This window comes from Ranitomeya variabilis, chromosome 2, assembly GCF_051348905.1.
Source record: "Ranitomeya variabilis isolate aRanVar5 chromosome 2, aRanVar5.hap1, whole genome shotgun sequence".
NCBI classification, from domain to species: domain Eukaryota; kingdom Metazoa; phylum Chordata; class Amphibia; order Anura; family Dendrobatidae; genus Ranitomeya; species Ranitomeya variabilis.
In genome coordinates, this window is record NC_135233.1 from 415430164 (window position 1) to 415451239 (window position 21076).

The following is a 21076-nucleotide window of genomic DNA, read 5'->3' on the forward strand; positions in this document are numbered from 1 at the left end:
AAAAAATTGCCACACTACACTCTTCCTACTATGGAATACCTTTTCAGGCATTGCGCGCTGTGCTACTTTCACCGGATGGCCACGCTGTCCTAAAACTGTTTTGTTTTTGAAAAACGTTTTTGGCCTGATACGGGCCTGCCAGATGACAGCCGTTGCGATGTAGATGGCTGCTGCGGATCATCCTCCTCCGCTTCTGAGCTACTGGCAGCAGCACCCTCTTCCCCCAACAGCTGCCAATCTGGGTCAACAACTGGGTCATCTATCACCTCCTCTTCAATGTCATATGCACCTTCCTCTGTGTCACCGTGTAAGGTGCTATAGCGTTCGGGACGGGGCACCATAGTCTCATCAGGGTCAGATTCTGGCTCAGTACACTGCGAGGGCAATGTAGTGATCTGAGTCAATGGAACAGCATAATAATCTAGCTGTGGCTGTGCATCATTGCACTCCATATCCGATTCATCTTGTAATGGGCAGTTAACAATTTCCCTCTCTAACCCAGGCACGGTATGTGTAAAAAGCTCCATGGAGTAACCTGTAGTGTCGCCTGACGCATCCTTCACTTTTGGTTTGGGTGAAGGACACAAGGAAACGTCTTGTTCCTGACCGGGAGCATTCACTGATGACTCGCTGCTTTTATATTTGGAACTTTCTGAAGAGGAGGCGAAAGAGCTAGAGGCTGAGTCAGCAAGGAAAGCCAAAACTTTTTCCTGCTGCTCCGGCTTTAAAAGCTGTTTTCCTACTCCCAGATAAGGGAGCCTTCGAGGCCTTGTGTAGCCAGATGATGACGCTGGCTCAACACCTCCAGCCTTAGGTGCTATTGTGCTTTTGCCACTACCACCAGATGCACCACCACCATCAGTACCAGCTGGCAACCATCGCCCATGGGCTCTTCCACCAGACTTCCTCATTTTTTGGAAAATCTAACCAAAATAACAACCGTTATATGGTACTGTAAAACAAGGTAGAAGGTGTATATAAACTTGTTGAGAATTTAAATCTCCCTTTTTTTTGGGAGACTGAACCAAGACTCAGGCCCTGTGCATAAAACAACACAACGAAAGTGGCAGAAAGTGGCTGGCTGACGTACGACAAACTAATAGGACTTAAGTATATCCACTTTGTGAGAATTTGAATCTCACTTTTTTTTTTGGAGACTGAACCAAAACTCAGGCCCAGTGTATAAAACAACACAATGTAAGTGGCAGAAAGTAGCTGGCTGATATACAACAAACTAACAGGATTGAAGTATATCCACTTTGTGAGAATTTGAATCTCACTTTTTTTGGGGGGAGACTGAACCAAAACTCAGGCCCAGTGTATATAACAACGAAATCTAAGTGGCAGAAAGTGGCTGGCTGACATACGACAAACCAACAGGACTGAAGTATATCCACTTTGTGAGAATTTGAATCTCACTTTTTTTGGGGGGGGAGACTGAACCAAAACTCAGGCCCAGTGTATAAAACAACACAATGTAAGTGGCAGAAAGTGGCTGGCTGATATACGACAAACTAACAGGACTGAAGTATATCCACTTTGTGAGAATTTGAATCTCACTTTTTTTGGGGGGAGACTGAACCAAAACTTATATACCGTATATACTCGAGTATAAGCCGAGATTTTCAGCCCAAATTTTTGGGCTGAAAGTGCCCCCTCGGCTTATACTCGAGTCACGGTCGGCGGTGGGGTCGGCGGGTGAGGGGGAGAGGGCGCTGATGCATACTCACCTGCTCCTGGCGCTCCCCCTGCCGGTCCCACGGTCTCCGGGTGCCGCAGCCTCTTCCCCTGTTCAGCGGTCACATGGGACCGCTCATTAGAGAAATGAATAGGCTGCTCCACCTCCCATAGGGGCGGAGCCGCCTATTCATTTCTCTAATGAAGCGGTGCCGGTGACCGTAGAGGAAGAGGCTGCGGCACCGAAGACCAGCTGTCCGGGGGAAGGAGCGGCACGCTGGGAGCAGGTAAGTATCGCATATTCACCTGGCCGCGTTCCACACGCCGGGCGCTGTCTCCATCTTCCCAGCGTCTCTCTCTCCTCACTGACTGTGCAGGTCAGAGGGCGCGATGACGCATATAGTGTGCGCGCCGCCCTCTGCCTGATCAGTCAGTGCAGGGAGACGCCGGGAAGATGGCGCCGAGGAGCTGCAAGAGAGGTGAGTATGTGTTTTATTATTTTTATTGCAGCAGCAGCACAGCTATGGGGCAATAATGGACGGTGCAGAGCACTATATGGCACAGCTATGGGGCAATGGTGCAGAGCACTATATGGCACAGCTATGGGGCAGTAATGGTGCAGAGCACTATATGGCACACCTATGGGGCAGTAATGGTGCAGAGCACTATATGGCACAGCTATGGGGCAATAATGGTGCAGAGCACTATATGGCACAGCTATGGGGCAATAATGGTGCAGAGCACTATATGGCACAGCTATGGGGCAATAATGGTGCAGAGCACTATATGGCACAGCTATGGGGCAATAATGGTGCAGAGCATTGTATGGCACAGCTATGGGGCAATAATGGTGCAGAGCACTATATGGCACAGCTATGGGGCAATAATGGTGCAGAGCACTATATGGCACAGCTATGGGGCAATAATGGTGCAGAGCACTATATGGCACAGCTATGGGGCAATAATGGTGCAGAGCACTATATGGCACAGCTATGGGGCAGTAATGGTGCAGAGCACTATATGGCACAGCTATGGGGCAATAATGGTGCAGAGCACTATATGGCACAGCTATGGGGCAATAATGGTGCAGAGCACTATATGACACAGCTATGGGGCAGTAATGGTGCAGAGCATTGTATGGCACAGCTATGGGGCAATAATGGTGCAGAGCACTGTATGGCACAGCTATGGGGCAACGGTGCAGAGCACTATATGGCACAGCTATGGGGCAGTAATGGTGCAGAGCACTATATGGCACAGCTATGGGGCAGTAATGGTGCAGAGCACTATATGGCACAGCTATGGGGCAACGGTGCAGAGCACTATATGGCACAGCTATGGGGCAACGGTGCAGAGCACTATATGGCACAGCTATGGGGCAGTAATGGTGCAGAGCACTATATGGCACAGCTATGGGGCAATAATGGTGCAGAGCACTATATGGCACAGCTATGGGGCAATAATGGTGCAGAGCACTATATGACACAGCTATGGGGCAGTAATGGTGCAGAGCATTGTATGGCACAGCTATGGGGCAATAATGGTGCAGAGCACTGTATGGCACAGCTATGGGGCAACGGTGCAGAGCACTATATGGCACAGCTATGGGGCAGTAATGGTGCAGAGCACTATATGGCACAGCTATGGGGCAGTAATGGTGCAGAGCACTATATGGCACAGCTATGGGGCAACGGTGCAGAGCACTATATGGCACAGCTATGGGGCAACGGTGCAGAGCACTATATGGCACAGCTATGGGGCAGTAATGGTGCAGAGCACTATATGGCACAGCTATGGGGCAGTAATGGTGCAGAGCACTATATGGCACAGCTATGGGGCAATAATGGTGCAGAGCACTATATGGCACAGCTATGGGGCAATAATGGTGCAGAGCACTATATGACACAGCTATGGGGCAGTAATGGTGCAGAGCACTGTATGGCACAGCTATGGGGCAATAATGGTGCAGAGCACTATATGGCACAGCTATGGGGCAATAATGGTGCAGAGCACTGTATGGCACAGCTATGGGGCAATAATGGACGGTGCAGAGCACTGTATGGCACAGCTATGGGGCAATAATGGTGCAGAGCACTATATGGCACAGCTATGGGGCAATAATGGTGCAGAGCACTGTATGGCACAGCTATGGGGCAATAATGGTGCAGAGCACTGTATGGCACAGCTATGGGGCAATAATGGTGCAGAGCACTGTATGGCACAGCTATGGGGCAATAATGGACGGTGCAGAGCACTATATGGCACAGCTATGGGGCAATAATGGTGCAGAGCACTATATGGCACAGCTATGGGGCAATAATGGTGCAGAGCACTGTATGGCACAGCTATGGGGCAATAATGGTGCAGAGCACTGTATGGCACAGCTATGGGGCAATAATGGACGGTGCAGAGCACTATATGGCACAGCTATGGGGCAATAATGGTGCAGAGCACTGTATGGCACAGCTATGGGGCAATAATGGACGGTGCGGAGCACTATATGGCACAGCTATGGGGCAATAATGGTGCAGAGCACTGTATGGCACAGCTATGGGACAATAATGGTGCAGAGCACTATATGGCACAGCTATGGGGCAATAATGAACGGTGCAGAGCACTATATGGCACAGCTATGGGGCAATAATGGTGCAGAGCACTATATGGCACAGCTATGGGGCCATAATGAACAGTATGGAGCATCTATTTTTATTTTTGAAATTCACCGGTAGCTGCTGCATTTTCCACCCTAGGCTTATACTCGAGTCAATAAGTTTTCCCAGTTTTTTGTGGCAAAATTAGGGGGGTCGGCTTATACTCGGGTCGGCTTATACTCGAGTATATACGGTAATAGAAAAAATCCGGCACTCAAAAAATTAATGCAATTTTAATTATTTATTTTGTGATCCCAAAATCAATCCATAACGTTTTGGTCTATTCGACCTTCATCAGACTAAGATACAGAAAGGAAAAGACAAAGAATAAATAATAAATCTCAAATCCATATTATATATACACCAAGTTCGTCAAAAACAATAAATCCCACATGATACATACATAGCAATTTAGAATCATATTCATGATTTTACAGCAGCTGTTTATATATTAGGCTAAATTGTTCACCAAGATTTCACGGATAATTATATTTGTCTCAAGTCCAGCAAAATACAGCATTTTAACAATAAATAAATGAAAAAAGCTCACTTTTTTTGGGGGGAGACTGAACCAAAACTCAGGCCCAGTGTATATAACAACGAAATCTAAGTGGCAGAAAGTGGCTGGCTGACATACGACAAACCAACAGGACTGAAGTATATTCACTTTGTGAGAATTTGAATCTCACTTTTTTTTGGGAGACTGAACCAAAACTCAGGCCCAGTGTATAAAACAACACAATGTAAGTGGCAGAAAGTGGCTGGAAGATATATGAAAAAATACAAGGACTGTAGTACAATATCAATCTCCCTACAATGATCTCAGAACAAGTATGGCAGCAATAAAAATGACTGCTGCACACAAAAGTGTGAAAAAATAAACAAGATAACTGCAGAAAGGAGCAACAGGATTTTTGCTTTTAAAAAAGCAGTTGGTTTGCACAGCAGCGTGCAAACAGCAATGCAGCTATCAGGGAGCCTAGTAAGCTACAGAGCTGATGCACAAAAATACAGTCATATGAAAAAGTTTGGGCACCCCTATTAATCTTAAGCTTAATGTTTTATAAAAATTGTTTTTTTTGCAACAGCTATTTCAGTTTCATATATCTAATAACTGTTGGACACAGTAATGTTTCTGCCTTGAAATGAGGTTTATTGCACTAACAGAAAATGTGCAATCTGCATTCAAACAAAATTTGACAGGTGCATAAGTATGGGCACCCTTATCATTTTCTTGTTTTAAATACTCCTACCTACTTTTTACTGACTTACTAAAGCACTTTTTTTGGTTTTGTAACCTCATTGAGCTTTGAACTTCATAGCCAGGTGTATGCAATCATGAGAAAAGCTACTTAAAGTGGCCACTTGCAAGTTGTTTTCCTGTTTGAATCTCCTCTGAAGAGTGGCATCATGGGCTCCTCAAAACAACTGTCAAATGATCTGAAAACAAAGATTATTCAACATAGTTGTTCAGGGGAAGGATACAAAAAGCTGTCTCAGAGATTTAACCTGTCAATTTCCACTGTGAGGAACATAGTAAGGAAATGGAAGAACACAGGTACAGTTCTTGTAAAGGTCAGAAGTGGCAGGCCAAGAAAAACATCAGAAAGGCAGAGAAGAATGGTGAGATCAGTCAAGGACAATCCTCAGACCATCTCCAGAGAGCTGCAGCATCAACTTGCTGCAGATGGTGTCACTGTGCATCGGTCAACTATACAACGCACTGTGTTTTTTTGCCACCAAGCATAACGCCTTTTGTATTACCAAACAACTCAATCTTGGTTTCATGAGTCCACAGGACCTTCTTCCAAAAAGAAATTGGCTTCTCCAAATGTGCTTTTGCATACCTCAGCCTTGCAGAAACGGCTTCTTTCGCATCACTCTCCCATACAGCTTCTCCTTGTGCAAAGTGCGTTGTATAGTTGACTGATGCACAGTGACACCATCTGCAGCAAGTTGATGCTGCAGCTCTCTGGAGGTGGTCTGAGGATTGTCCTTGACTGAGCTCACCATTCTTCTTGTCTGCCTTGCTGATGTTTTTCTTGGCCTGCCACTTCTGGCTTTAACAAGAACTGTACCTGTGTTCTTCCATTTCCTTATTATGTTCCTCACAGTGGAAATTGACAGGTTAAATCTCTTAGACAGCTTTCTGTATCCTTCCCCTGAACAACTATGTTGAATAATCTTTGTTTTCAGATCATTTGACAGTTGTTTTGAGGAGCCCATGATGCCACTCCAGAGGAGATTCAAACAGGAGAACAACTTGCAAGTGGCCACTTTAAGTAGCTTTTCTCATGATTGCATACACCTGGCTATGAAGTTCAAAGCTCAATGAGGTTACAAAACCAAAACAAGTGCTTTAGTAAGTCAGTAAAAAGTAGGTAGGAGTATTTAAAACAAGAAAATGATAAGGGTGCCCATACTTATGCACCTGTCAAATTTTGTTTGAATGCAGATTGCACATTTTCTGTTAGTACAATAAACCTCATTTCAAGGCAGAAACATTACTGTGTCCAACAGTTATTAGCAACAGTTATTAGATATATGAAAGTGAAATAACTGTTGCAAAAAAAACAATTTTTATAAAACATTAAGCTTAAGATTAATAGGGGTGCCCAAACTTTTTCATATGACTGTATACCCTCCACTGTCCCTGCAAAAAAAGGTGGTGTTGGACAGTGGAAATCGCTACAGCACAAGCAGTTTGGGGGTTAATCTTCCCTCCCTATGTTCCTTCTTCTGATGAAGCTGCAGCAACCTATCCCTATGCTAAGATTGGCAGAAGTAAGATGGCGGTCGGCTTGCACGCCCCTTTATACCCCCTGTGACACCGCAGAAAGCAAGCCAATCACTGTCATGCCCTTCTCTAAGATGGTGGGGACCGAGACCTATGTCATCACGCTGCCCACACTCTGCGTCCTCCTTCATTGGCTGAAAAATGGCGCTGAAAGCGTCATACGAAATGCGACTTTTGAGCGCAGATCGCCGACCTCATGGCCGATCCCACACTAGGATCGGGTCGGGTTTCATGAAACCCGACTTTGCCGAAAGTCGGCGATTTTTGAATTTGTCCGATCCGTTTCGCTCAACACTAATCTCTACTCTTTATCCACTTCTGGCTTCCTGCACCCTCTGGTGGCCGCGCCTGGAATCTCTCCTCTTTGTCAGTTTCTGGTCTCCTGCGCCCTGTGGTGGCAGATCCTGGGATCTCTCCTCTTTGTCCCCTTCTGGTCTCCTTCAACCTATGGTGGCCGCAACTGTGATTTTTCCTCTCTTTGTCCACTTCTGTCCTCTAGTGCCCTATGGTAGCTGCTTCTGGGATATCTCCTCTTTGTCCACTAACGACTTACTGTGCCCTTTGATGGCCATGCCTAGGATCTCTACTCTTTATCCGCTTCTGGCCTCCTGTACCCTTTGGTGGCCGCTCCTGGGATCTCTTCTCTTTGTCCACTACTGGTCTCCTGCGCCCAATGGTGACAGCTCCTGCAATCTCTCCTCTTTGTCCACTTCTGGTCTCCTGCACCTTCTGGTGGCCACTTCTGGGATATTTCCTCTCTCCTTTGTCCGATTCTGGCCTCCTGCGCCTTCTGGTGGCTGCTCATGGGATCTCTCGTCTTTGTCGGCTTCTGGTCTCCTGCGCCCTCTGGTGGCCACTCCTGGGATTTTTCCTCCCTCCTTTGTCCATTTCTGGCTTCCTGTGTCCTCTGGTGGCCACTCTTGAGATCTTTCCTCTCCTCTTTGTGGACTACTGGCCTACTGCACCCTCTGGTGGCCGCTCCTGGGATCTTTCCTCTCTCCTTTGTCCACTACTGGCCTCTTACGCCCAATGGTGACCGCTCCTGGGATCTCTCCTCTTTGTCCACTACTGGCCTCCAGTGCTCTCTGGTGGCCGCTCCTGGAATTCCTCCCCTTTATCCGCTTCTAGTCTCTTGCGCCCTCTAGTGGCCGCTCCTGTAATTTTTTTTCCTCTCTCCTTTGTCCACGTCTGGCCTCCTGCGCCCTCTGGTGGCCACTCCTGGGATCTCTCCTCTTTGTCCGCTTCTGGTCTCCTGCGCCTTCTGGTGGCCGCTTCTGGGATTTTTCCTCTCACCTTTGTCTGCTTTTGGCCTCCTACACCAAATAGTGACCACTCCTGGGATCTCTCCTCTTTGTCCACTACTAGCCTCCTGTGCCCTCTGGTGGCCGCTCCTGGAATCTCTCCTCTTTATCGGCTTCTAGTCTTCTGCGTCCTCTGGTGGCCGCTCCTGGGATCTCTCCTCTTTGTCTGCTTCTGGTCTTCTGCACCCTCTGGTGGCTGCTCCTGGGATCTGTCCTCTTTGTCCCCTTCTGGTCTCCTGCAAGCTCTGGTGGCCTCTCCTGTGATTTTTCCTCTCTCCTTTGTCCACTTCTGGCCTCCTGCGACCTCTGGTGGCCGCTCCTGGAATCTCTCCTCTTTGTCCACTACTGGCCTCCTGAGCCCTCTGGTGGCCACTTCTGGTATTTTTCTTTTCTCCTTTGTCAGCTTCTGGCCTCCTACGCCCTCTTGTGGCTGTTCATGGGATCTCTCGTCTTTGTCGGCTTCTGGTCTCCTGTGCCCTCTGGTGGCCACTCCTGGGATCTCTCCTCTTTGTCCACTTCTTGCCTCCTGCGCCCTCTGGCGGCCGCTCCTGTGATTTTTCCCCTCTCCTTTGTTCACTTCTGGCCTCCTGCACCCTCTGGTGGCTGCTTCTGGGATCTCTCCTCTTTGTCCACTACCGACTTACTGTGCCCTTTGATGGCCATGCCTAGGATCTCTACTCTTTATAAATTTCTGGCCTCCTGCAACCTCTGGTAGCCACTCCTGGGATCTCTCCTCTTTGTCCGCTTCTGGCCTCCTGCACCCTCTAGTGGCTGCTCATGGGATCTATCATCTTTGTTGGCTTCTGGTCTTCTGCGCCCTCTGGTGGCCACTCCTGGGATTTTTCCTCTGTCCTTTATCCATTTCTGGCTTCCTGTGTCCTCTGGTGGCCACTCTTTGGATCTTTCCTCTCTCCTTTGTCCACTACTGGCCTCCTGCGCCCAATGGTGACCACTCCTGGGATCTCTCCTCTTTGTCCACTACTAGCCTCCTGTGCCCTTTGGTGGCCGATCCTGGAATCTCTCCTCTTTATCCGCTTCTAGTCTTCTGCACCCTCTGGTGGCCACTCCTGGGATCTCTCCTCTTTATCCGCTTCTAGTCTCTTGCGCCCTCTGGTGGCCGCTCCTGTGATTTTTTCCTCTCTCCTTTGTCCGCTTCTGTTCTCCTGTGCCCTCTGGTGGCTGCTCCTCGGATCTCTCCTCTTTGTCCACTTCTGGTTTCCTGCACACTCTGGTAGCCGCACCTGATTTTTTCCTCTCTCCTTTGTCCACTTCTGGCTTCCTGCGCCCTCTGGTGGCCACTCCTGAGATCTCTCCTCTTTGTCTGCTTCTGGTCTCCTGCGCCCTCTGGTGGCCGCTTCTGATTTTTTCCTCTTTCCTTTGTCCGCTTCTGTCCTCATGCGCCTTCTGGAGGCTGCACGTGGGATCTCTCCTCTTTGTCCACTACCGGCCTACTGCGCCCTTTGGTGGCCGCTCCTGGGATCCCTCCTCTTTGTCTGCTTCTGGTCTCCTGTGCCCTCTGGTGGCTGCTTCTGTGATTTTTCCTCTCTCCTTTGTCCGCTTTTAGCCTCCTGCACCCTCTGGTGGCCACTCCTGTGATTTTTCCTCTCTCCTTTGTCCGCGTCTAGCCTCCTGCGCCCTCTGGTGGCCGCTCCTGGGATCTCTCCTTTTTGTCCCCTTCTAGTCTCCTGCGAGTTCTGGTGGCCACTTACTCCTGTAATTTTTCCTCTCTCCTTTGTCCACCTCTGGCCTCCTGCGACCTCTGGTGGCCGCTCCTGGGATCTCTCCTCTTTGTCCACTTCTGGCCTCCTGTGCCCTCTGGTGGTTGCTCCTGAGATCTCTGTTTGTCCCTTCTGGTCTCCTGCACCCTATGGTGGCCGCTCCTGTAATTTTTCCTCTCTCCTTTGTCCGCTTCTGGCCTCCTGCGCCGTCTGGTGGCTGCTCATGGGATCTCTCGTCTTTCTCGGCTTCTGGCCTCCTGCGCCCTCTGGCGGCCGCTCTTGGGATATTCCGTCTGCAGGTGTCGCTACCTTCTGTTGCGGCTCCGGTGTCGTCTGCAGACCCCGGGCTGCGGCTTCTCTGCTCCGGTGTCACGGTCTGTTGGTCCCTGAGCTGCGGTTTCTGTCAGCAGGTCCCGGGCTGTGAGCTCCGTGCTCGCCCCGCACCCCCCGCCGGTGATTGGCGGCCACAGATGGAGCTCCCGGTCGCACGCTCGGAGCCTTCTGGCCAGTGCTCTCCCGCAGCAGACGGCTGCAGTCATGCTGTCCCGGAAGGGTCTGATCCCGGAGGACTACGTGCTGAGCCCGCGCCTGGCCGAGGAGCTGCAGGAGCCGCGGTACCGGGCGCAGGAGCGGCGGGCGAGATTTGTGGCCAAGGACGGGACGTGTAACGTGTCCCACAAGAACATCCGCGAGCAGGGCCGCTTCCTGCTGGACGTGTTCACCACGGTGGTGGACCTCCGCTGGCGGCACACGCTGCTCATCTTCACCATGTCCTTCCTGTGCACCTGGCTCCTCTTCGGGATGGTCTGGTGGCTCCTCGCCTTCGCCCACGGAGACCTGGACCTCCACGATGGCGACTTTGTGCCGTGTGTGACCAGCGTCCAGTCCTTCACCGCTGCCTTCCTCTTCTCCATCGAGGTGCAGGTGACCATTGGCTTTGGGGGGCGGATGATCACAGAGGAGTGTCCCACCGCCATTCTGATCCTCATCGTCCAGAACATTGTGGGTCTGGTGATCAACGCCATCATGCTGGGCTGCATCTTCATGAAGACCTCCCAGGCGCACCGCCGCGCGGAGACCCTCATCTTCAGCAAGCACGCGGTCATCGCCCTGCGCAACGGCAAGCTGTGCTTCATGCTCCGGGTGGGCGACCTGCGCAAGAGCATGATCATCAGCGCCACCATCCGCATGCAGGTGGTCAGGAGGTCGAGCAGCGCGGAGGGCGAGGTGCTGCCCCTCCACCAGATCGACATCCAGATGGAGAACCCCATCAATAGCAGTGGCATCTTTCTGGTGTCACCCCTCATCGTCTGCCACACCATCACCAAGGAGAGCCCGCTGTACGAGCTGTCCACCGCCGAGCTCACCCACCACCAGGACCTGGAGGTCATCGTCATCCTGGAGGGGGTGGTGGAAACCACCGGGATCACCACCCAGGCCCGCACCTCCTACCTGGCGGACGAGATCCTGTGGGGTCAGCGCTTCGTGCCCATCATCTCAGAGGAGGACGGTCGCTACGCGGTGGACTACTCCAAGTTTGGGAACACCGTGACAGTGCCCACCCCGACCTGTACGGCCCGACAGCTGGAGGAGGAGCCCCGGGACCCTCGTCCCTTCTCCCCCAAGAGCGGCGTCCGCAAAAGGAACATGTCTGTCAGGGTCAAGCCAAAGTTCACGCTGCTGGATGAGGAGCCGTCCTGACCCCGGGTCCTGCTTGGTTCTAGAGCAGGGCTCTTCTATGCAGTCATGGTGCCTCAGGAGCAGCAGAGCCGTGTGTGCGGGAGCCTGGAGTTTACCTCAGGCCCGGTCTAGACAGTGACTTTGGTGGGGGGGAGGGGGGTATATATCGCTCTGCAGTGTATGCAGGTGAGTGGGGTCACATGGAGGGGACCACGAGGGCCAGTAACAGTCACAGAGGTGACAGTAGTGACTTCTGTAACTTGTCGCGGTCCCCCGTGGCTTATGTGGCCCCGGTCTGACGCATGGAGCGCTCTTTACCCATGTGACTTGTCGCGGTCCCCCGTGGCTTATGTGGCCCCGGTCTCCTGACGCATGGAGCGCTCTTTACCCGTGTGACTTGTCGCGGTCCCCCGTGGCTTATGTGGCCCCGGTCTCCTGACGCATGGAGCGCTTCTTACCCGTGTGACTTGTCGCGGTCCCCCGTGGCGTATGTGGCCCCGGTCTGATGCATGGTGCCCTCTTTACCCGTGTGACTTGTCGCGGTCTCGCCCCGGCATTATTTCTTGTCTCTCGCTTTTTTTGCTGCATCTCCAGAATTCCTCTTGAGGACGACGGGGTTAACTTCAGTCTATTTATACCCAGTGACAGCAGCTCCTAGCTCCACTGTGTCCTCCCCACTCTCCTAGGACACTTGACTTCAGGGGGGGTCAAGGTTCTGCAGCAGCTGCTTCCATACTTCATTTCTGTTTGCTCAGGTTTCCTACCATGTTGTTATAAAATGGCATCTGCTGATCGTAGATGATGGCGGCTCGTCTGTTCTTATATGTTGCTGTCAGCTGCAGAGCGTCGTACACACATAGTGAGGAGAGGAGACCCTGCCCCAGAACTCACGGTCTACAGGGGAGCGAGGAGCTGAAAGTGCAGTGCAGTGATGGCTAAAGGGGGTCCCACGTACTATAGGAGGGGTCACATGTTAGAGAGGGTTACATATAATATTGGGGGGTCAAATATAATAGAGGAGGGGTCACATATAATAGAGGGGGTCACATATAAGAGAGGAGGGGTCAGATGTATTAGAGGGGGTCATATAATAGAGGGGTCACCTATAAAGGAGGAGGGGTCACTTGTACCATAGGAGTGGTCACATATAATAGAGGGGGTTAACATAATAGGGGAGGGGTCATATATAATAGAGGAGGGGGTCACATAATAGAGAGGGGTCACATATTAGAAGGGGATCACATAGAGGAGGGGTCACATAAAAGAGGAGGGGTCAGATGTAATAGAGGGGGTCACATATAATAGAGGAGGGGTCGCATAATAGAGAGGGGTAACAGAAGGGGATCACATAGAGGAGGGGTCACATAAAAGAGGAGGGGTCAGATGTAATAGAGGGGGTCACATATAATAGAGGAGGGGTCACATAATAGAGAGGGTCACATATAATAGAGGAGGGGTCACATGTAATAGAGGAGGGGTCACATTGGGGTTACATATAATAGAGGGGGTCACATTTAATAAAGCGGGTCACATAAAAGGAGGGGTCACGTGTAAAAGAGGAGGGGTCACATGTAATAGAGGGGTTACATATAGAGGGGGTCCCAGAATAGAGGAGGGGGTCGGTCACATAACAGAGGAGGGGTCAGATGTAATAGAGGGGGTCACATATTATAGAGGGATCACCTGTAATAGAGGAGGGGTCACTTGTACCATAGGAGTGGTCACATATAATAGGGGAGGGGTCACATAAAAGAGGAGTCACAAAAGGAGGGGTCACATATTAGAAGGGGATCACATAGAGGAGGGGTCAGATGTAATAGAGGGGGTCACATATAAAAGAGGAGGGGTCATATATACGGTAATAGAGAGGGGTTACATATAGTAGAGAGGGGTTACATATAGTAGGGGGGGGTCACATGTAATAGAGGGGCTCATATATAATAGAGGGGGGTCACATAAAAGAAAAGGGGTCAAATGTAATAGAGGGGGTCACATATAAAACAGGAGTGGTCAAATGTAATAGAGAGGGTCACATGTAACAGGAGGGGTCACAATAGAGGAAGGTCACATGTACCATAGGAGGTGTACCATTGGGGGTCACTTGTACTATAGGAGTGGTCACATAATAGAGGAGGGTCACATATTAGAGGGGGTCACATAATAGATGGAGGTCACGTGTACCATAGGAGTGGTCACATAATAGAGGGGGGTCACATATAATAGGGGAGAGGTCACATAATAGAAGGGGCTCATATATAATAGAGGAGGGGGTCACATTAGAGGGGGGTCACATAATAGAAGTCACGTGTACCATAGGAGGTGTCACGTGTACCATAGGGGGTGTTACTTGTACCATAGGGGGGTCACTTGTACTATAGGAGTGGTCACAATAGATGGAAGTCACATAATAGGGGAGGGGTCACATAATAGAGGGGGCTCATATATAATATAGGAGGGGTCACATAATAGAGAAGGTGTCACATGTAAAAGAGGGGGGTCACATAGAGGAGGGGGTCACATGTTCTGTCCCCACATGAGGCGAATGGAGGTGTGGTTGACTATTAAGAGATGTGAGAGAGATTTGTACCTTCAGTATTTCCTCGATGTGAGGCAGACAGGCCCAATGCTGTTCAGCATCCGGAGAGATGATGCACACAAGGGATTATGCAATCCAGACTTGTTTATTGTAAATCTGGACATACAGCGTATAACTGGTAATACAGTACTTTCTCCAGATATGCGGTGTAGACAAGGTACAGTAAGATGTAGCACCAAGTATGACTGCAAGTGTGAGCAGCAAGAGGTCAAAAGACTGATGCCTTCCTAAGCCTGGTTCAAGCGTGTCCTCTCACAACAGCATGAAACTGAAATGGCTGCCAGAGGAAGAGAAGACTTGACCCCTGAACCGGAAGGGAAAGACATGCCCACAAGAATTAATGAATAACAAGCTGCCATATGAAAAAGGGCCATTGGGTGGCAGCAGAGTAAAATATAACAACATACATGGAACAGCACACATGTAATAGAGGAGAGGTCACATGTAATAGAGGAGGGGTCATGTGTGATCTGTATACAGTGGGGGAAATAAGTATTTGATCCCTTGCTGATTTTGTAAGTTTGCCCACTGACAGACATGAACAGTCTATAATTTTAAGGGTAGGTTAATTTTAACATTGAGAGAAAGAATATCAAAAATAAAATCCAGAAAATCACATTGTATAAATTCTATAAATGTATTTGCATTTTGCAATGAGAAATAAGTATTTGATCCCCTCCCAACCATTAAGAGTTCTGGCTTCTACAGACCAGTTAGCTCCTAATCAACTCGTTACCTGTATTAAAGACAGCTGTCTTACATAGTCACCTTTGTAAAAGACTCCTGTCCACACAATTAGTCAGACTGTAACCTCTACAACATGGGCAAGACCAAAGAGCTTTATAAGGATGTAAGGGACAAGATCATAGACCTGCACAAAGCTGGAATGGGCTACAAAACCATAGGTAAGACGCTGCATGAGAAGGAAACAACTGGTGGTGCAATAGTAAGAAAATGGAAGAAATATAAAATGACTCAATCGACATCGATCTGGGGCACCATGCAAAATCTCACCTCGTGGGGTTTCCTTGATCATGAGGAAGGTGAGAGATCAGCCTAAAACTACACGGGGGAACTGGGACCACAGTCACCAAGAAAAGCATTGGTAACACATTACGGGGTAAAGGTTTAAAGTCCTACAGTGTCCGCAAGGTCCCCCTGCTCAAGAAGGCACATGTGCAGGTACGTCTGAAGTTTACCAATGAACACCTGGATGATTCTGTGAGTGATTGGGAGAAGGTGCTCTGGTCAGATAAGAAAAAAAATTGAGCTCTTTGCCATTAACTTAACTCACAGTGTTTGGAGGAAGAGATATGTTGCCTATGACCCAAAGAACACCATCCCCACTGTCAAGCATGGAGGTGGAAACATTGTTTTGGGGGTGTTTCTCTGACAAGGGCACATGACTACTTAACTGCATCAATGGGAGAATGGATGGAGCCATGTACCGTAAAATCCTGAGTGACGCCCTCCTTCCCTCCGCCAAGACATTAAAAATGGGTCGTGGCTGGGTCTTCCAGCAAGACAATGACCCAAAACATACAGCCAAGGCAACAAAGGAGTGGCTCAAGAAAGAAGCACATTAAGGTCATGGAGTGGCCTAGCCAGTCTCCAGACCTTAATCCCATAGAAAACTTATGAAGGGAGTTGAAGCTCCGAGTTGCCAAGCGACAGCCTCAATCTTAATGATTTAGATATGATCTGCAAAGAGGAGTGGAGCAAAATTCCTCCTGACGTGCGCAAACCTCATCATCAACTACAAAAAACGTCCGACTGCTGTGCTTACCAACAAGGGTTTTGCCACCAAGTATTAAGTCTTGTTTGCAGCGGGATCAAATACTTATTTCTCACTGCAAAATGCAAATAAATGTCTATAATTTATACAATGTGGTTTTCTGGATTTTTTTTTATATTCTATCTCTCAATGTTAAAATTAACCTACCCTTAAAATTATAGACTGTTCATGTCTTTGTCAGTGAGCAAACTTACAAAATCAACAAGGGATCAAATACTTATTTCTCCCACTGTATGTACATGTATGATCTGGTCATCAGCCAGTATATGCACATGTATGATCCTATCATCGGCCAGGATCTGTATTTGTACATGTATGTCACGGTCATCATTCAGGATCTGTCTGAGTGCAGATACCATGTTCTATTGGGTGGATGGAGGATGTGGAGACAGATGAAAGGGCAGGAGCAGATTATGATTAACCCCTTCATGACCCAGCCTATTTTGACCTTAATGACCTGGCCGTTTTTTGCAATTCTGACCAGTGTCCCTTTATGAGGTAATAACTCAGGAACGCTTCAACGGATCCTAGCGGTTCTGAGATTGTTTTTTCGTGACATATTGGGCTTCATGTTAGTGGTAAATTTAGGTCGATAATTTCTGCGTTTATTTGTGAAAAAAACTGAAATTTGGTTAAACTTTTGAAAATTTCGCAATTTTCAAATTTTGAATTTTGATTCTGTTAAACCAGAGAGTTGTGTGACACAAAATAGTTAATAAATAACATTTCCCACATGTCTACTTAACATCAGCACAATTTTGGAAACAAAATTTTTTTTTGCTAGGAAGTTATAAGGGTTAAAATTTGACCAGTGATTTCTCATTTTTACAACAAAATTTACAAAACCATTTTTTTTAGGGACCACCTCACATCTGAAGTCAGTTTGAGAGGTCTAAATGGCTGAAAATACCCAAAAGTGACACCATTCTAAATAATGCACCCCTCAAGGTGCTCAAAACCACATTCAAGAAGTTTATTAACCCTTCAGGTGTTTCACAGCAGCAGAAGCAACATGGAAGGAAAAAATGAACATTTAACTTTTTAGTCACAAAAATTATCTTTTAGCAACAATTTTTTTATTTTTCCAAGGGTAAAAGGAGAAACTGGACCACGAAAGTTGTCCAATTTGTCCTGAGTACGCTGATACCTCATATGTGGGGGTAAACCACTGTTTGGGCGCTCGGAAGGGAAGGAGCGCCATTTGACTTTTTGAATGAAAAATTGGCTCCAATCTTTAGCAGACACCATGTCACGTTTGGAGAGCCCCCGTGTGCCTAAACATTGGAGCTCCCCCACAAGTGATGCCATTTTGGAAACTAGACGCCCCAAGGAACTTATCTAGATGCATAGTGAGCACTTTAAACCCCCAGGTGCTTCACAAATTGATCCGTAAAAATACATAGATAAGGACACCGCGCTAACTAAATGAGACAGTACATCTGTATCAAATGAACGTCTGGCTAGACAAAATGTGTAACAAGCTGAAAACGACGTGCGGCACACTGAAAGTGAAAATGAAAATGAAACTAATGTCTACACTGCAGTGGACGATAATCAAAGCAACAATACCACAGAAAAAAACAATGTAAGTGCCTGGTGAGGGCACAATAAATCATGAAAGTGTGTGTATAATAGAGGAATGCACACTTACTAGATGATGTTGTTGTTGCTGTGTAGAATGCTGGCGATAATTCAGCAAGGGCTGTCAGCGTTCTCTTAGGTATTAGAACAGAGCCACCAGCGGCTCAGGTGTCTGGCGGTGAAGTGTCCAGAACAGCAGCGCCGGGCGGCACAAACACCTGACAATGTGAGGAGCGTCCTCCCTGGTGAATGTACGCCGCGCGCGCCTGGAACACAGAAGACCGGCACACGTGGGCAGGAGACAAACCGCTACAAGGAGCGGTGGGAAGAGGGGGCGTGATTGCGGTGACGTCACCAAGAAGCAAAAAAGGCAAGGAGCTAAGGACGGATGCCGCACAGGTACACAATAGCCTACGCGTTTCGAAGGTCTCCGGACCTTCTTCGTCAGGGCCCTGACGAAGAAGGTCCGGAGACCTTCGAAACGCGTAGGCTATTGTGTACCTGTGCGGCATCCGTCCTTAGCTCCTTGCCTTTTTTGCTTCTTGGTGACGTCACCGCAATCACGCCCCCTCTTCCCACCGCTCCTTGTAGCGGTTTGTCTCCTGCCCACGTGTGCCGGTCTTCTGTGTTCCAGGCGCGCGCGGCGTACATTCACCAGGGAGGACGCTCCCCACATTGTCAGGTGTTTGTGCCGCCCGGCGCTGCTGTTCTGGACACTTCACCGCCAGACACCTGAGCCGCTGGTGGCTCTGTTCTAATACCTAAGAGAACGCTGACAGCCCTTGCTGAATTATCGCCAGCATTCTACACAGCAACAACAACATCATCTAGTAAGTGTGCATTCCTCTATTATACACACACTTTCATGATTTATTGTGCCCTCACCAGGCACTTACATTGTTTTTTTCTGTGGTATTGTTGCTTTGATTATCGTCCACTGCAGTGTAGACATTAGTTTCATTTTCATTTTCACTTTCAGTGTGCCGCACGTCGTTTTCAGCTTGTTACACATTTTGTCTAGCCAGACGTTCATTTGATACAGATGTACTGTCTCATTTAGTTAGCGCGGTGTCCTTATCTATGTATTTTGCTCCCTTTTCATGACAGAGTCAGCACAGTAGCTGTCTAGGCACCTGCAGCTTTTTAGTTCAGCTTTTTGGGAGCGCCGGTGTGTTTATCCTTTTTTGATCCGTAAAAATAAAAGTACTTTTTTTTCACAAAAAAATTCTTTTATCCTCAAGTTTTTCATTTTCACATGGGCAACAGGATAAAATGGATCCTAAAATTTGTTGGGCAATTTCTCCTGAGTACACCGGTACCTCACATGTGTGGGTAAACCACTGTTTGGGCACATGGTAAGGCTCGGAAGGGAAGGAGCGCCATTTGACTTTTTAAATGAAAAATTATCTCCATCGTTAGCGGACACCATGTCGCGTTTGGAGAGCCCCTGTGTGCCTAAACATTGGAGCTCCCTCACAAGTGACCCCATTTTGGAAACTAGACCCCCCAAGGAACTTATCTAGATGCATAGTGAGCACTTTAAACCCCCAGGTGCTTCACAGAAGTTTATAACGCAGAGCCGTGAAAAGAAAAAATTATTTTTTCTTTCCTCAAAAATATTTTAGCCCGGAATTTTTTATTTTCATAAGGGTAACAGGAGAAATTGGACCCCAAATATTGTTGTCCAGTTTGTCCTGAGTATGCTGATACCCCATATGTGGGGGTAAACCACTGTTTGGGCGCACGGCAGGGCTCGGAAGGGAAGGCATGCCATTTGGCTTTTTGAATGGAAAATTGGCTCAAATAATTAGCGGACACCATGTCGCGTTTGGAGAGCCCCTGTGTGCCTAAACATTGGAGCTCCCCCACAAGTGACCCCATTTTGGAAACTAGACCTCCCAAGGAACTAACCTAGATGTGTCGTGAGCACTTGGAACCCCCAAGTGCTTCACAGAAGTTTATAACGCAGAGCCGTGAAAATAAATAAGTTTTCTTTCCTCAAAAATAATTTTTTAGCCCAGAATTTTTTAATTTTCCCAAGGGTAACAGGAGAAATTTGACCCCAAGAGTTGTTTTCCAGTTTCTCCTGAGTACGCTGATACCCCAAATGTGGGGGTAAACCACTGATTGGGCACACGTCGAGGTTCGGAAGGGAAGTAGTAACGTTTTGAAATGCAGACTTTGATGGAATGCTCTGCGGGCGTCACGTTGCGTTTGCAGAGCCCCTGATGTGCCTAAACAGTAGAAACTCCCCACAAGTGACCCCATTTTGGAAACTAGACCCCCAAAGGAACTTATCTAGATGTGAGGTGAGCACTTTGAATCCCTAAGTGCTTCACAGAAATTTATAACGCAGAGCCGTGAAAATAAAAAATAATTTTTCTTTCCTCAAAAATAATTTTTTAGCCCGCAATTTTTTAGTGGTTTTTGTGTGGATTTCACCTGCGGATTCCTATTATGGAGCAGGTGTAAAACGCTGCGGAATCCACACAAAGAATTGACATGCTGCGGAAAATACAACGCAGCGTTTCCGCGCTGTATTTTCCGCACCATGGGCACTGCGGATTTGGTTTTCCATAGGTTTAAGTGGTACTGTAAACGTGATGGAAAACTGCTACGAATTCGCAGCGACCAATCCGCTGCGGATCCGCAGCCAAATCCGCACCATGTGCACATAGCCTAATTCTAACCCTAATTCCAACCCTAGCCCTAATTCTAACCCTAATTCTAACCCTAATTCTAACCCTAGCCCTAAGTGCAACCCTAGCCCTAAGTGCAACCCTAATCCTAAGTGCAACCCTAATCCTAAGTGCAGCCCTATCCCTAAGTGCAGCCCTATCCCTAAGTGCAACCCTATCCCTAAGTGCAACCCTAACCCTAAGTGCAACCCTAACCCTAAGTGCAACCCTAACCCTAAGTGCAACTCTAACCCTAAGTGCAACCCTAACCCTACCCCTAACCCAATCCTAACGGAAAAACAAAAATAAATATATTTCCTGTATTTTATTATTGTTCTTACCTATGGGGGTGATAAAGGGGGGGTTTATTTACTATTTTTTTTTATTTTGATCGCTGTGATAGAACCTATCACAGCGATCAAAATGTACAGAGAACGAATCTGCCAGCCATTTTCCAAGATGGCGGCGCCCATGCGAGAAGACCGAGGACACCGAGAGGGACACCGGGACTAGGTAAGTATGGGGGGGTGCGATCGGACAGTGGGGGGCGGAGGGGGGGAGGGTCGGAGGGGAGAGGAAGGTGCGTAGGACAGTACAGAGGG

At 48.3% G+C, this 21076-nt stretch overlaps 1 protein-coding gene across 1 annotated transcript; it reads left to right on the plus strand.

Annotated features, from left to right (window-relative positions):
- The first annotated feature begins 10378 nt into the window (after positions 1–10378).
- On the plus strand, positions 10379–12621 carry KCNJ11 (potassium inwardly rectifying channel subfamily J member 11). Its single transcript, XM_077286554.1, has one exon. The coding sequence runs from the start codon at positions 10682–10684 to the stop codon at positions 11843–11845; it is 1164 nt and encodes a 387-aa protein (XP_077142669.1). The 5' UTR covers positions 10379–10681; the 3' UTR covers positions 11846–12621.
- The last annotated feature ends 8455 nt before the right edge of the window (positions 12622–21076 follow it).

Excerpts from the sequence above, each read along its gene's own strand:
- KCNJ11 (XM_077286554.1), top strand. The coding sequence starts at position 10,682 with ATGCTGTCCCGGAAGGGTCTGATCCCGGAGGACTACGTGCTGAGCCCG.